We start from the raw sequence: 15,488 nt of genomic DNA, 5'->3' as shown, positions 1-15,488 counted from the left end.
GGTTCCCGCCCCGCACGGCTTCCTGGACGGCGCCGGTCCGGCAGCTGCTTCGAGCCCCAGCACGAAGTGCATGTACACCCAACCCAGCGCCGCCACACGCCTCCTGAACAGCGCTTCCTCCACCCACCCCCGCCAGAGAAGGGCCGGCGAATTCCATAAAGGGCTGGCATGTAACGCTTTCAGGCCCTGCGGGCTGAGCCGTGTGAAACGTGGAGGCCACAGACAATACACACACGACAGGCAGGCATGTCCCCAGAGGCCTTACTGACCAAAATGGCCTGTGGGCTGGAAGTCTGCCAACCCTGCCCTAGACCCGTCTCGTCCCCCACGAATGGGTCTCGACCTGTGGCTCAAGGAACACTGGTATAGAGAAACTAGAATTTAAGACACATTTTAAAGAGAAGCAAACCTGAAACCAGCCTCTATTAAATAATCACAGCACAGCATGACTGAATTATGAAGAAAACATAAAATTTAAAAACATCTAACATCTGAAATATCAGTCATAAAACAATGCGGCCTTGTAACTGCTTTCAAACTGGGTCAAAACGGGCCGGTCACCTTGATGGACTGGGTCTCGAACGTGGACGGTAACATGTTGGGGAAGAGCTTTACGGCAACAGGAAGCAGGAACTCCATGAAGGGCACCACCACGAAGACCAGGAAGGGCACCAGGCGGAAGAGGTCGGCACAGATCCGGAGGAACTGGAAAGGGGTGGAGGGACCAGAGGGTGACTGGGGAGCATTTCTTGCACAGTCGTCCGCAGGAGCAACAGCAGGCGCCTCGCAGGGAGCAGACAGGGCTCCGGAGGCCCCCTGAGGCCAAACCACAAGGTGACGGCCTTCAGAAAAGCTGGGTGAAGCTACCTCCCTGCGTGGAGAGGCACCCATCACTGGATGCTGCCAGTGAGCCGCCCCCCAGGGCGTCTGCCAGGTGCCCACCGGCCTGGCAGACAGCTGGACGAGACTGACAGACGGAGGACTGGCCACTGCTGGCAGCAGCGAGGGCCTCCGGGGAAGGCTGCGGCCACAGCACGCACTCCAGGCGCTCTGCGGAAAGGAGGGCCGAGTGTTGGCGGGGCACTTCTCTTGTGTTCCCCGACACAATCGGTTAGATTTAAGACTATGTAACACAGCAATGATCAGGGAAAAAATCCAAGTGCCTCACTGATGCAAACAAACCACTGCTGAAGACATTAAAGAAACGTGCGACGTGAAATAACCGACAACCCCTGGGAACAGCGGACACTGCCAGGCCTCCAGCAGCTCACCTGCCCCTGCGCCAGTGCCTGCTCACGCGTGCTCCTTCCACTCGGAACCGCCTGCGTGCACGGCAGCCGAGACTACACTCCCCGCATCCCCAGCTGTGTTTCCACCGTGACTGACGAGACCGTCTTTGGAGGAGTGACGTCATTTCTACTAAGGGCCTCGTTTCTGGCTGGCACCACTTTCCATGATGGTTGCCCTCCCCGGGGGTCAGGCGCCACCCACCCTGCGACAGCGGTCACTGTGGTCACCTGGACAGGCTGTTCTCCCCACTTGTGAGGGAACGCCCTGAGAGCACGCAAATAAACACCCATCTCTCTCCCTAGACACACTCATCACGGTTCCTCCCAAACCAGCCTCTACTCTGATGGTCACAAAACGGCAATTTCCTAACTCAAGCCCATCTCCCCATTCATCGACCTCGCTTTGCACCTTCATTTTTCTATTTATTACCAAAATGGACTCAAGGATTCTCATGTTTTTCATTTGTTTATAATTCATTATCATCTATATTTTTATGCTCAAATGATCCCAGATATGACCCTTCAAGTTGGTGCCTATGTTTTTTAACATTCTTCCATTAAATTATTTTTAGCAGTTCTATCGAGGTTTAATTTACGTACCGTAACATTCACTCATTGTAAGTATGTAATTCAATAAATTTTGGTAAATTTATAGACTGAAACCATCTCTAAAACCCAGTTTTAGAACACTTTCGTCGTGACAAAAAGTCCCACTGTGTCCATCTGCAGTTAACCTCCATTTCCACTCTGGGGTCTAGGCAAACAGGGATTTGATTTCTTTCTACAACTTTGCTTTTCCTGAAAATTTTCCATGCACAGAGCCAGCGTCCAGCTTCTGTTACCAGTGTATAAATGTCTAGGAATATCATGTCCTCTTGGCAACCTGACCCTCTCGTCACCATGAGTGACCTCTTCTGCCCTGGTAATCCTGCTCTAACGTCGGCTCTGTCTGATATTAACGTTGGCTTTCCTGGACTAGTGTTAGCACCACTTACCTTTCTCCATTCTTTTACTTTTAACCTATTTGTGTCTTTACATTTAGATGTGTTCCTTGTAGAGTGCACAGAGTTCAGTCTTGCTTTTTTATTTAATCTGACAATATCAACCATTTAGTTAATAAAACTAGAAAAAGAAAACACCATACGACCATCTAAATAGACACAGAAAAGATAAACAACAAGAATGTACTGTATAGCACAGAAAACTATATTCAATATCTTATAATAACCTGTATCATGAAAAATAATCTGAAAAAAATATATACATAATTGAATCACTTTGCTGTACACTTAAAACTAACACAATATCGTAAATCAACTATACTTCAAAAAAATTAAAAATAAATAGTAAAAAAAGTAGATGCAGAAAAAGCATCTGACAAAATCCAAAATCTGTTCCTGATAAAAAGTCTGATGGAATTTACAAAAAAGATACTAGAACTAATAACTGAGTTTGGTAAGTCTGCAAGATACAAGATCAATATATAAAAATCCACTGTATTTCTATATACGAGCAATAAACAAATGGAAAATGGAATTTTTAAAATTCTATTTACCTACAACAGACAGAATGTGGAAGCAACCCAAGTGTCCATGGATGGATGATGGATAAACGAACTGTGGTCCATACACACAACAGAGTACCATTCAGCCTTAAACAGGAAGGAAATTCTGACACCTGCTATGGCGAAGGTGAACCTTGAGGACATTCTGCTCAGTGAAACCAGCCAGTCACAAAGGACAGATCCTGTGTGATTCCACTGCTATGAGGTCCCTGAAGGGTTCAGATTAAGAGAGACAGAGAGTAGATGATGGATGCCGGGGGCTGGGGGCCAAGGGGTGGGGAGCTGTTATTTAACAGGTGCAGTGTCAGCTTAGGAAGATGACAAGAGATGAAGAGTTCTGGAGACAGATGGTGGTACCGACTTTACCCCAGTGTGAATGTACTTAATGCCACAGCCTGTATACTTAGAATGCTTAAAAAGGGTAAATTTTAGGCTGTGTATTTCACCAGTGAAAAAATTCCATTCACAATACCATAAAAAACATGAAGCCACACACTATTGCTGAGGGAAATGGAAAAAGTCCCGTCTTATTCCCCACTGGCCATCCCCAGAAGGGCCCCCGTTGTTTATTTTCCAGCCTTTTCTTATTTTCTGACACAGGTTATTCTAGTACCACTGCTGTCCCAGCCCTTGATCAGTTATGCTTCCAAACAGCCCCGGTTCCCATTCATGGGGGTGGTTAGATCCAAGGGCTGGGAGTCAAGGGTGCTCACTGCTGCTAGGTTGGGGCCCCAGACTGAAAGGGAGCAGAAGGTTTGACAGCATGAAGGATCAAGGATCTGACGAGAGCAATTTAACAAAGGCAGAAACTAAGTCACAAAACAACAGCTTCATCTGTGACAACTCAAAGAAACTGGGGGGTAACTTTCAACAATGCACTTGGCATAAAAGGATGGATTAGCAGTTTAATCATTCTAAAAGAATCACTTATATGGTGAGGGTGCCAATCCTTCAACATGCTACACCTTAAGCAAGCAAGTAAAGCTCCAAAGGAGGACTTCCCTGGAAGCGCAGTGGTTAAGAATCCGCCTGCCAATGCAGAGGACACGGGTTCGAGCCCTGGTCTGGGAAGATCCCACAGGCTGCGGAGCAACTAAGCCCGTGCGCCACAACTACTGAGCCTGCGCTCTAGAGTCTGTGAGCCACAACTACTGAGCCTGCGAGCCACAACTACTGAAGCCGACACGCCTAGAGCCGGTGCTCCGCAACAAGAGAAGCCACCACAATGAGAAGCCCGCCCGCACACCGCAACGAAGAGTAGCCCCCGCTTGCCGCAACTAGAGAAAGCCACTCGCAGCAATGGAGACCCAATGCTGCCAAAAATAAATAAATAAGTTTATTAAAAAAACAAACAAACAAAACCCCCCCACAAACTCCAAAGGAGGAGCCGTGAGCACACTTCAGGCAGAGAACAGAGCCCCGGGGAGCCCACCAACGTGGTTATGGCTGCACCTCCTCTACAGAGCTGCGTCAGCCCCAGCGGAAAATCAGGAACCCTGACGCGTCTGAAAGAAACATTCAGCTAACTCAGGCGAGAACTAAAGCTACTGCAGGACAATCTCTTGCTGTGACTTTAGACACTTAAAGCAACTGACAGGTGACCCCAGCAGGGGCACACGCCCATTACCTGCCTGCGCTCTCGGCGGGTCAGGCTGTGGCCGTGGAGGATGCGCCAGAGCATGCGCGCGGCGATCTTGGTGTCGATCCAGAGCAGGCGGAAGCCGTGGTAGTAGTGCTTCAGCTCATCCAGGACCCGCTGCCCCAGGGGCTTTCTCACGGCCGCCTCTGCGGGGGGGCTGTACACGGGGCCTCCTTCTTCCAGCTTCTTGCTCTTGTCCTTTAGGGACCGGAGGGACTTCTCCACCACAGAGTCATCGCCCAGCGGGGGCGACGAGTGCCAGCAGCGCACAGGAAGGAGCCTCGGCCCTGCGACCACCACGCACGTGTGCTTGGGCCTCAGAGTCCAGCAGCCGAGGGGATCGCCTCGCAAGGAAAGGTACACGGGGTGGATGGGACTGCAGCCGCCAAAAAGAAGTTTCCTTGAAGAGGGAAAAAAGAAGCCAGTGGTGAGGGGCCAGCCTTGCTATGACCTCCTGGCAGCAGCACAGACCACAGCCGGATCAAAACCTCACACCCAACGTCCCAGCGTGTAGGACAGACTCCCTGCCCCTTCCTGACGCCGGAGAAATACACTCACTGTGGGGAGCCAGTCCCCACGGCCTCAAAGGAGCAGGTCAAACACAAACAACCAGCAAAGGCTTCACCTCCAGACAAGACAGACCCAACCTCTGGGTGGGTCTCCCAGGCCAGCCCTCTCCCCAGCAGGTGACTTTCTACAAAGACCTGCGGTTCCTGAGCAAGTCTGTCATGAAAACCAGGGAGGATGTTCCAATCGGGGTGACCCGGATCTGTGCATCAGCTGACCGAAGGCCTCTGGGCAAAAGGACACAAAGCCCAGGCCTCCCTCTCCTCCCCCTGCGGCTCACTCGGCTCCCGCACTGGCCTCCTTGCCCACGCGCGGCGGCAGACCCCAGGCCCAGAGCCTCTGCAGCCATGCCTGCCTGGACACCCCACAGGTGCTGGCTCCGCCCTGGGCTTCCTTGGGCCCCCCAACCTGCGGGGCTACCCTGATGCCCACCCCTCTCAAATGCTCACACGCGGGCCACCTCCCACTGGACCATGGGCTCCACAAGGCCCAGTGGGGAGCCGCCTCCACACCACAGCGGGAAGCTGCAGGGGCTTCCGGAAGTGGGCACCTCAGAGCCCTCTCCATCGGCAGCCTAGCAGGCCTACAGGGCTGCCCAGACCCCCGGCCGCCAGAGAAGGCCAGTCTGCTCTGCCGGGCCCCAGGCAGCTGTGTCCTCGGTGTCTGCCTGCAGGACAGCCGCTCGAGGAGGGCCACTCGCTGCAGCCTGAGTTTCTGCAGCCAGGACCCGGCCCTCCCCAGCTCTCGGTGCCCACTAGACCTGGCACAGCCCAAGGTCTGGGCATGACGAAGAGGTCCCCTTCCAATGGCAACACGTGATGGAAGGCCATTTACATCCCAACACTGGAACAATTTACCCACACAATTCTCCTTCCGTGTTTCACAATCTTCTCATCTCACGTGTCGCTTCAGAAACCTCTCCCTGCTCACGCACGAATCCACCACTGGGTGGCCAAAGGCCCACTCACTTGAGAGGCTGTTTATCACTGACACACCCCAGCTTCTTCCCACCTGTCCAGTCATCCCTGTGCACCTGGCCTGCTGCCAGCAGCGAGGACCCGAGCTCTGAGCAGACCATCCCAGGTCAAACTCCAGCTCCACCACTGACGGCTCCGTGACCTTGGACAAGCAACCTCTCTGCTTCAAGAGCACCCCTCGTGGATGTGTGCGGGCTAATACACAGGAAGTGCCCAGAACTGTGCCTGGGGCACGGCAAGCCCCGTTAAAGCGGTTGAGAAGCCACCAGTCAGGGCTGGAAGAAAGCTGGGACATGTCTAGTTTAGCTGCCTTTTTTTTTTTTTTTTTTTTTTTTTTTTTTTGCGGTACGCGGGCCTCTCACTGTTGTGGCCTCTCCCGTTGCGGAGCACAGGCTCCGGACGCGCAGGCTCAGCGGCCATGGCTCACGGGCCCAGCCGCTCCGCGGCATGTGGGATCTTCCCGGACCAGGGCACGAACCCGCATCCCCCGCATCGGCAGGCTGACTCTCAGCCACTGCGCCGCCAGGGAAGCCCTAGCTGCTCCTTTTATGCACGGGGAACACTGAAGGACAAGCAGGGACGGCCCACCTTGGCTCTGGCCTGTACAGGCGGAGACAGCTGGCAGATGGCACCCCCCGCCGGCCTCTCTTCTGTCCCGAGCCCCTCGGCCCCGCAGTCAACACCTAAGCCAGGAAAGGCGGGTCCCTCGAGCCCGCCCTGTCCTGAGTCCTACAGGCTGGGGAACAGCCTTGCCCAGGGCACGGCAGCACCGCTGGCTCAGCCATTACTCTCTGTGCCTCAGTCTCACCTCTCAAAGCAGGAGATGATCATGCCCACACCTCCTGTCTTCATCAAGCTTAATTAACCAGTTTTCCAACCCAGTTGCCAAGGAAGCAAGTGACTTCCTCGAGGTGTGATGTCAGTCACGAGGGGCAGCCAAGAGGCAAGGACAGAGACCCATGAAAACAGACCAAGCAGAGAGACATGGGGCGCGCCCAGCGAGGGCCATCAGGGCCCCCAAACCTGGCTGTCTTCTCGCATGTTAGAGAGACTATTAACCGTCTAGCCAGAAAGATTCAGCTACATTCCAAAAGCACAAAATAACAAAACTAACGCGGGCACTGCTGCCTTTCCTCGGGGAGCTGGGACAGACAGCATCTTCGAGCAGGCAGCTCCTGCTCTGCCCTGGCCCACCAGAGCCCAGGCGTCAGCCTCCTGGAAGTGCCTGCTCCCCTGACTGCCAACACATGGGAACGTCCCTTTCCCAGGGGGACAGCATGCCAAGACAGCAGCCTGAGGCTGGGCCAGGGAGGACGCCGACCCTCCACGTGCCCCTCAGCTCCTCAGGGCAGGCAGGAAAGGGAAGGCGGGATGCAGCAACAGGCACCGCGACCCAGAGGGTGTTCCAGAAGTGCAGGTGCCCAGAGACAAGAGGGGACCCCACGACTGCCTGCAGGACAACATGCCCCTCAGCCGGGACCTGGAGCCCTCGGGGCCATAGGACATCCATGCGAGGGCAGCACCGTCACCAGCAGCTCAGTATGTCCGCAACGAACCTTACACGCGCTCCCGCTAAGGGAGGCTTAAAAACAGAAGCAGCTCATCAGCTCAGCTTTTCCCACTGAATGGGGTTCGGCGCCTGCGGGGGTCTCAGAACCGCCTGCTGTTTCACGGTCTGACGGCTCATTCGAGTTGTGGGTGCTTCCTCTCTGCCTTTGTTTCTATGATAAGGGAGGTGAGAGCAGCTAGACAATGTCCACGATGTTATCTTGGATCAGAAACCCCCCCCACTCACCCTTCAGGGGTCTGGACTGTTTCCATTGAGACTGAGATTGCAGGGCTGCCCTGGTGGCGCAGTGGTTGAGAGTCTGCCTGCCAATGCAGGGGACACGGGTTCGTGCCCCGGTCCGGGAAGATCCCACATGCTGCGGGGCAACTAAGCCCGTGCGCCACAACCACTGAGCCCATGCGCCGCAACTACTGAAGCCCGCGCACCACAACTGCTGAAGCCCGCGCGCCTAGAGCCTGTGCTCCACAAGAGAAGCCACTGCAATGAGAAGCCCGTGCACTGCAAAAGTAGCCCCTGCTCGCCGCAACTAGAGAAAGCCCCAGTGCAGCAACAAAGACCCAACGCAGCCAATACTTAAATAAATAAATTTATATATGAAAAAACCCCTGAGATTGCAAAATGACTGTTAATAAAAACTAATACAAACGAGTACCACTTACAACCACTTATCTGTGTGACTCAAGATTTCTTACGTCGTGCGATCAAAATAAACAATAAAAATTCCTGGATGCTGAGACTGACATAAGACTTCAACTCTCGTCTATAATTCCTAACCTGGAGTGCGTGAGCTCAGGACGACAGCCTTACAGTTCTCCCTGTTTCACTTTCTAATCAAAGTGTTTAACTTTCTAAACACTGTGAACTTAGAAAACACTAGAGTCTCTATTTTTTGCTGTCGTGATAATGCGTGAATGACTACAGCTCTCTGATAACAGAGCTGGCTACTGAGATGAAAGAAAACTGAAGCAAACGCACTGGGAAGGAAGAGACAAAAAATCACTGCTGTGCACTAGGCAGCCAATTAGAGCTAAAACAATCAACAGAGCTGTGTGAAGTGGCCGGGCACAAGAAAGCGTACCCAAATCAGTAACTTCCACGCCGCCAACAATCACTTAGAAAAGATAATGAAGAGCGAGCCCCCTCAGCCCCACCAAGTACAGCGCATCTGCGAACTGTCTTAAAGGCCATGCACGTGGCCTGCATAAGGAACACGACAGACCCTTTTCCGAAAGAGGGAAAACGACTTACAGGTGGAAAGACCACGTGTGATTTTAAAAGTTAATATTCCCCAGTGATGTTATGGGTTTAACGACATTCCAGTTACAATCCCCAAAAGACCATCCTAGAATGGAAATAATTCAAAAGTTGGTCTAGAAGGACTGTGGAGAAAGGAGGCAGGGGAGGCCTGGCCCCCAGCAAGTGACAGGTGCAGACTGTCCCCTGCAGGAGAGGCAGGCACGCCAGCCCCGCAAGCGCCGGGGTCACTGACCCATGTGTGGCGCCGCCCCACCACCTGAAGAGCTAGGCCACACAGCAGAACTAACCTGCCTCAGCGCTCAGTACTTTAAAACCAGAGACTTCACACCGAGACCCAGACTTCCAGCTTCTCCTGAAAAACCCTGACAGTTGACCCTGAGGGACCACATCCTTCACGGCAACCATGACCGCACCCCCAGGTCACCGGTCACCCGTTTCCAGCCACCCACTGGGCCCTAAGCCCCTGAAACGCCAGCCGCCGATTAAAGAGTTCACTTAGAACTCTGAAATCCAGAAAGAGTAAAGATGTTCTACACTCATACGTTAATGCCTCCACATCACAAAAAGAGGTTTCGTGGCGACAAAGTCTGGTGACTATCAGAAGAGGAGCCTAATTAAAATCAAAGCCCAGAGCTGGCTGGGAGCGCTCCGGCAGCAGGTGGGGGCCTGCAGAGGCTGCTGCTGGGAGGGGCTTCTGAAAATACTTTGTCGTGTCCCCGCCAAACACTGCCCACGCGCCCATTCTGCTCCACGAAGACACCTGCTCATGGGTGGAAAGGCTGGGCCCGGCTACTCATTTTAGGACTGTGTAAGAGCCAGAAAACTGGAAATCCGCTTACATACGCTTTTGCTTTAACAGCAATCCAGTCTTCACGTACAGCTTGTGTACTGTTCGCTTTAGGGAATGAAATCTGTCCCAGGGAGCATCCTCCAGAAGTTTCATAGCCAAGATGAGGCAACACATCAACGATCTCAAATGAATGAGAAAACCCGAGGAGCCCACAGCTCTACGGACAAGGGGTCGTAAGGGCCCAGCACTCTCACAGAGGAAGGATCGGGCGTGTCGAGAGGCACGAGCTCCACTCCAGGTACCCGGGGCAGGTGGACATGGACCCGGTGCTGACAGCGGTCTGGGTGCCCCACCACACAGGTGAGGGCGTCAGGAGACTAAGCTCAGGGGCTGGGCAGGGATGATGACTGGCGAGGAGAGTACAGCAGCCCTGCGGGAAGCTCAAGTCCATGGGTGACAGTGGACAGGGGAGTGTGGGTGCCACTCCCTCCAGGAAGCCCTCCAGCCTCTCAGCAGTGCCACAGAGCTCCCACCACACTCCAGATATGGCCCCAGGACCATCAGGGCAGGCCCCGTGGCCAGCGGTCCATCCACATGGCCGTCTCCAAAGGACCGAGCGCGGTGCCAGGGAGGGTTTGTCTGTGTGTTCACACGAAAAGCCACTGGAAATGGCAGCTGTGTGAGTGTGGAAAAGACTCGATACTGTACACAGACTGTGGTTACCACTGCATGTTTCAAAAAACAGATACATAAGGAAAAAAACCAGAATAAAATATACCAAAAGGCTAATAATTTCTGTAACAGGTACTGGGATTATGAGTGTTTATTTTCCAAATATTCACTAATGTATGTGGTTACGTATTTCAAGATGAAAAGATACAGGTTTAAAAGAACAAAGAGCAGGAACGTAGGCTCTACCACCTCCCCAAACCGAGAGTCGCGCGTCACTTGAGCACTTTCAAGCCCCCACCTACAAACGGGCAGAGGGTGACGTTTATCTACTTACATGCAGCTCGTCAACCCCGCGGTGCTGGCACACCTGAGGCAGGCACGATCCCCCGCACGACCTGCGATGAAACCAGAAAAAAGAAGTCAGCCTCAAACCAGGAGCTTCACACTGGCACCATCTCTTGTAGGCTAAGTCTCCGGAAGCTGAGCAAAGGCTCTGCCCCAGCTGGAACGCGGTGTCTTGGAGGCAGTCCCGGGGCGCAGGCACCCTACCTTGGGGCCCAGGCCCTGGCGGCGCTTCAGGCCTCCCCAGCTGGGACCGCCCCCCACCAGCCCCGGCTGCCTCTGGCGGGCAGACGCAGGGCGCACGTGACCCCCAGCACACAGAGCAAGGCAGGGCCCCGTCCCAATGTCCCAACACGCCCCTGCCCGCACGAGCGGTGGGGGCCGTGAGAACTGCCAGGACAACCGACGCCAAGAGTGAACCAGTTCTTGCATAAACAATACTGAGGAGTGCGCGGCACGTTTTCAGGATTTTCACGCGCTTTTGATGCTTTCTCTAACGCTAGTTCTCAAGCCCTTCCTCCAGCTGAGGCGGATCCGCTTTCCTTGTTCCCCCAACAGAAGCCCCCCACCTCGAGACCTTAACTCAGAAACGGGCCCCGCGGCAACCAGACCAGCTGCCGCAGCGCCCAGAGCCCCCTGGCCTGCCTGCCCCCCGCACGCCGCCCTGCCGGCCCCTTCCCATGCCCTCCCACTCTGAAGGCCTGGAGAGCAAACCCGGGGGTGGGCTCCAGGCTCTGCCCGCCCCCCGCCCCGGCACAGAAGGTGGTGGGTGTGCCACCCCCTCCTCCCGAGGCCCTTCTGTGTCTCTTTCCCGACAACCACCCTGAACTCTGACCCCAGCTGGGTCTCCTACAACTCACTGCTACCCTAACTCCCCAGAGTTAGTCCTGGGCCCACAGACGGCCCGCCACTTCAAACACCAGTTGCAAGTGGGGTCCCCAGGCTAACCACACTCCTGCCAACTACAAATTCGGAGTATCCATGACCCTCTCGGTTTTGATAATTTGCTAAAATGGCCCACAGAACTCAGGGAAGTACTCTATTCACTACTGCAGTTTATCATAAAGGATACAGATGAAACGCCAGACAGAAAAGTATATAGTGCAAGGTCTGGGAGAGTCCTTGAGCACAGGGGCTTCTGTCCCCACTGACTGGCACGTGCCACCAACCCCAAAGCTCCCCAAGCCTCCCTGTTCAAGAGCTCCTATCTTCACTGCCTAGACATGACTGATTACATCCTTGGCCACTGGCAGCTGAACTCCATCTCCAGACCCCCTCCCCTCCCTGGAGTTTGGGTGTGGGTCTGGAAGGTCCAATCCTCTAATCACAGGTACCTCATTAGCATAAACTCTGGGGTGTGGGAAAGGGACTCATTATGAATAACAAAAGATATTCTTATCATTCAAGAAATTCCTAGGGTTTTAGGAGCTCTGCCAGGAACCCACGATGGGGCAAAAGAGACCAAACTTATTTCTTCCTATCCCACACCATTCTTAACCTGGCTTCCAGTACACCAGGCTCTTTGGGTTCTCCTCCCTAAGCTGCTCCAGGGAGGATCCTCCCTGCCCCATCTCCAGATCCTCCCCAGGCACTCCGTACCTGAACACCTGAGGATACACGAGACCCAGAAGTCCGATGGGCACCTCGCACTCAACAGCTCCAAGAACTCCCGGCCCCCCCAGCCTGCTCCTCCCCCGTGCTCCCGTGTTTCAATAATGGCCAGACCAATAATGGCCATTCAATAATGGCCTGCTCTCACACCCAGTCCTTGGCAAATCTGGTCAGCCCACCTCTACAAGTCCCAGCCCACTCCCAAGTCCGTGCCACACATAGCAACTTCCTCCCAAAGAGTACAGTGTGCAAAGGGCAGGAAGCAACTCTGGAGAAGACACCACCTTAGCCCAGTGATTGAGGTCAGCACAGCCATGGTCTTAACACCTGCAGGCACCCTTGACAGATGTGATGAGAAGGACACACTTCACCTCTGGAGTCTTCCTCCCCAAAACCCTAAACCCCAGTCTAACCATGACAGAAACATCAGACAAATCCCAATAGATGGGCATCCTACAGTATATCTGGCCAGTCTTCCTCAAAACTATCAAAGAGTCTGAGAAACTGTCACAGCCAGGAGACCAAAAAGAAATGGTGACTAAATGTAATGGGTGTCCTGGATGGGGTCCTGGGACAAAAAAAGGACATCAGAATAAAGTATATACAGAATAAGGGAAATCTGAATACACTGTGGACCTCGGTTAATAACAATGTATTAACGTTGGTTTACTGATTATGACAATGACCCAAATTGATGTAAGATGTTAATAATGGGGGAAATGTTCTCCAGAAAAGGGCTGCCACACCCAGCTGGGAGCCTCATTTCCAAGGGTTCAAGGACTGGCTCCCCACGGTCCAGCCCTGGGTCTTGCAGGCTCTGGATGCCCTGTAGGTCCTACAGAAAATCAGTCGTCTGACCAACACTCAGCCCCTTAGTGTCTGTATAAAGAACAGTGCTAACCATGGGACACACCTGTGTTCCTGGAATGATACAACCACAAAACAAATTCAGCTGATTTTTAAACTGTAAACATGCTACAGAAACCTGTGTGGAGGGACTTCCCTGGTGGCCCAATGGTTAAGAATCCGCCTGCCAATGCAGAGGACACGGGTTCGAGCCTGGTCCGGGAAGATCCCACATGCCGCGGAGCAACTAAGCCCGTGTGCCACAACTACTGAGCCTGCACTCTAGAGCCCGCGAGCCACAACTACCAGCCCACGTGCCACAACTACTGAAGCCCATGCACCTAGAGCCCGCGCTCCGCAACAAGAGAAGCCACCGTAGTGAGAAGCCTGCGCACAGCAACGAAGAGTAGCCCCCGCTAGCTGCAACTAGAGAAAGCCCGCGCAGCAACGAAGACCCAATGCAGCCAAAAATAAATAAAATTTTAAAAAATATATATCAAAAAAAAAAAGAAACGTGTGTGGCCAAAGTATTTTTTTTTTTTTTTTTTTTTTTTTGCGGTACGCGGGCCTCTCACTGCTGTGGCCTCTCCCGTTGCGGAGCACAGGCTCCGGACGCGCAGGCTCAGCGGCCATGGCTCACGGGCCCAGCCGCTCAGCGGCACGTGGGATCTTCCCGGACCAGGGCACGAACCCGTGTCCCCTGCATCGGCAGGCGGACTCTCAACCACTGCGCCACCAGGGAAGCCCCCAAAGTATTTTTATCACCATACTTAAGAGGCAAGAGATATAGAGAGCCCTGACAGCAGAGGGAAGGACTAAAAGCTGGACTGGGCAACCAGACTACCGTTCACAAAGGAGTGCTTGCTGTTGCATGCCCTTCTGCCGGCTCCAAAGGTCTAAGCAGCTGATCAACCATTATTGTTAAAAAATGACAAGAAGCGTGTTTTCCAGGGTGCCTTTACAAACTGTGAACACCTTGAAACACATAATTCTATTTGACAACCTCAATCTCATAGGACAAATAACAAGCCACAAACTCAGAAAGGTTAACGTAAAAAGAGACATGGAGTGAGAGTCACTGCAGGCACCCTACATGCGAGCCCCTAAGAGCCCCGCGTTATGTGTGATCTCCGTGTCACAGCTAGGGTCACTGAGGCTCCAGGTACAGCGGGACCTGCCTGAGGCCATGCGAAAAGGCCTGGGGACCCTGCACGACGCCCGTAACACCATAAAGGTATCGGTCCCAGGAACGTCCGCCCTTCAAGCCGGCAGAGCCTGCTCGCCAGTGTGTGCCAGACCCCGCCGTGGCCCCCGCCATCTCTAGAGCCCCGAACGTGGCCCGAGGGCAAGAGTGTCCTCGCGAGTGGGCGCCAGGTCCACGGGGCTTAACCACGAGAGGAGCGCCGACACCGTCCCAGGGCTGGCAGTCAGCGCGCTCCCTTCAAAACTTTCCCAACCCCGCTCCCGAAGCAGCGGCCGGCGGCAGAGCAACTAAGGTCACGGCGCGGATGAGTCACACGCGGTCCCCGCGGGAAGTCACGGCCCGGTCGCTCCCCACCCCCCGGCGACCGGCCGGCCAGGGCGGGGCGGACGGGCAAGGCCGTGCAAGGCCCCTCGCGGCGTGACCCGGCTCCGGGCTCGGTCCGAGTGCCGCGATCCACCCAGCGGGGAGTCGCCCGGACCTGAGGGTAGCGGGGGGCCGGCCCGGAGGCCCTCCCCGGTCCGCCCAAGACGGCCCCGGCCCCGGCCCCGCGTCATCGGCCGAGAGCCGGCCGCTTACCCCTCGGAGCGGCGGCGCGGGGCGGCGGGAGGCGGGCGGGCCCCCGGCCGCGGCAACTCCTCAGTAAAATGGACGCCATGTGCCCTGCGCGGCGGCCGCCGGCCTTCTGATGCTGCTGCTCCTCCCCCGCGGCGGCCGCGGCGCCTCCGCCCGCCAGCGGAAGAATGAGAACGGTAGTTGGTTGCAGGTGGCGGGCGCTCAGCTCAAGGACCCGGCACCGGCGGCGGCCATGTCCCGGGGCCGACGTCCGGTGGCGCGGGGCGGGGCGGCCTGGCCGCCGCTCCCATTGGACCCTTAGGCGCCCGGCGCCGGCCAGGTGAGGGGCGGGCCCGCGCCGCCGCGGACTGCCCGTCCCGGCGTGCCCCGGGCGGCTGCCCCTGCAGCGCGCTGCATTCTGGGTCGCGGCTCGACGCTCGGCCCAGCGTGCCGGCTGCAGGGACTCGGGGAGCCGGCGGCGCATGCGTGCTGGGCCCTTCCGCGTCCGGGCGGCGGCGGCTGCGTAAGGCTTGGCGTGCGGCGGGAAGGAGACCCGCACCGACTGGCGGCAGATACCTCCGGGACGTTTGGGGACCGTCCCCGCCGGG

At 55.2% G+C, this 15,488-nt stretch overlaps 1 protein-coding gene across 2 annotated transcripts in view; it reads right to left on the bottom strand.

Annotated features, from left to right (window-relative positions):
* Positions 1-15,136, bottom strand: part of LETM1 (leucine zipper and EF-hand containing transmembrane protein 1) — a 32,951-nt gene extending 17,815 nt beyond the window's left edge. For both annotated transcript variants that reach the window (XM_082653122.1, XM_082653123.1), the window contains exons 1-4: positions 14,905-15,136; positions 10,660-10,720; positions 4,481-4,892; positions 562-705 (exon numbers count right to left, since the gene is read on the bottom strand). In XM_082653122.1, coding sequence (XP_082509248.1) covers positions 562-705; positions 4,481-4,892; positions 10,660-10,720; positions 14,905-14,983 — 696 coding nt within the window. In that variant the 5' untranslated portion in view covers positions 14,984-15,136. The remainder of the gene's footprint in view (positions 1-561; positions 706-4,480; positions 4,893-10,659; positions 10,721-14,904) is intronic.
* Between the last annotated feature and the right edge of the window lie 352 nt (positions 15,137-15,488).

The sequence above is a fragment of the Grampus griseus genome (genome assembly GCF_964374135.1).
Source record: "Grampus griseus genome assembly, chromosome: 4".
Classification (NCBI taxonomy): Eukaryota; Metazoa; Chordata; class Mammalia; order Artiodactyla; family Delphinidae; genus Grampus; species Grampus griseus.
This window is presented reverse-complemented; position numbering and strand designations above follow the sequence as displayed.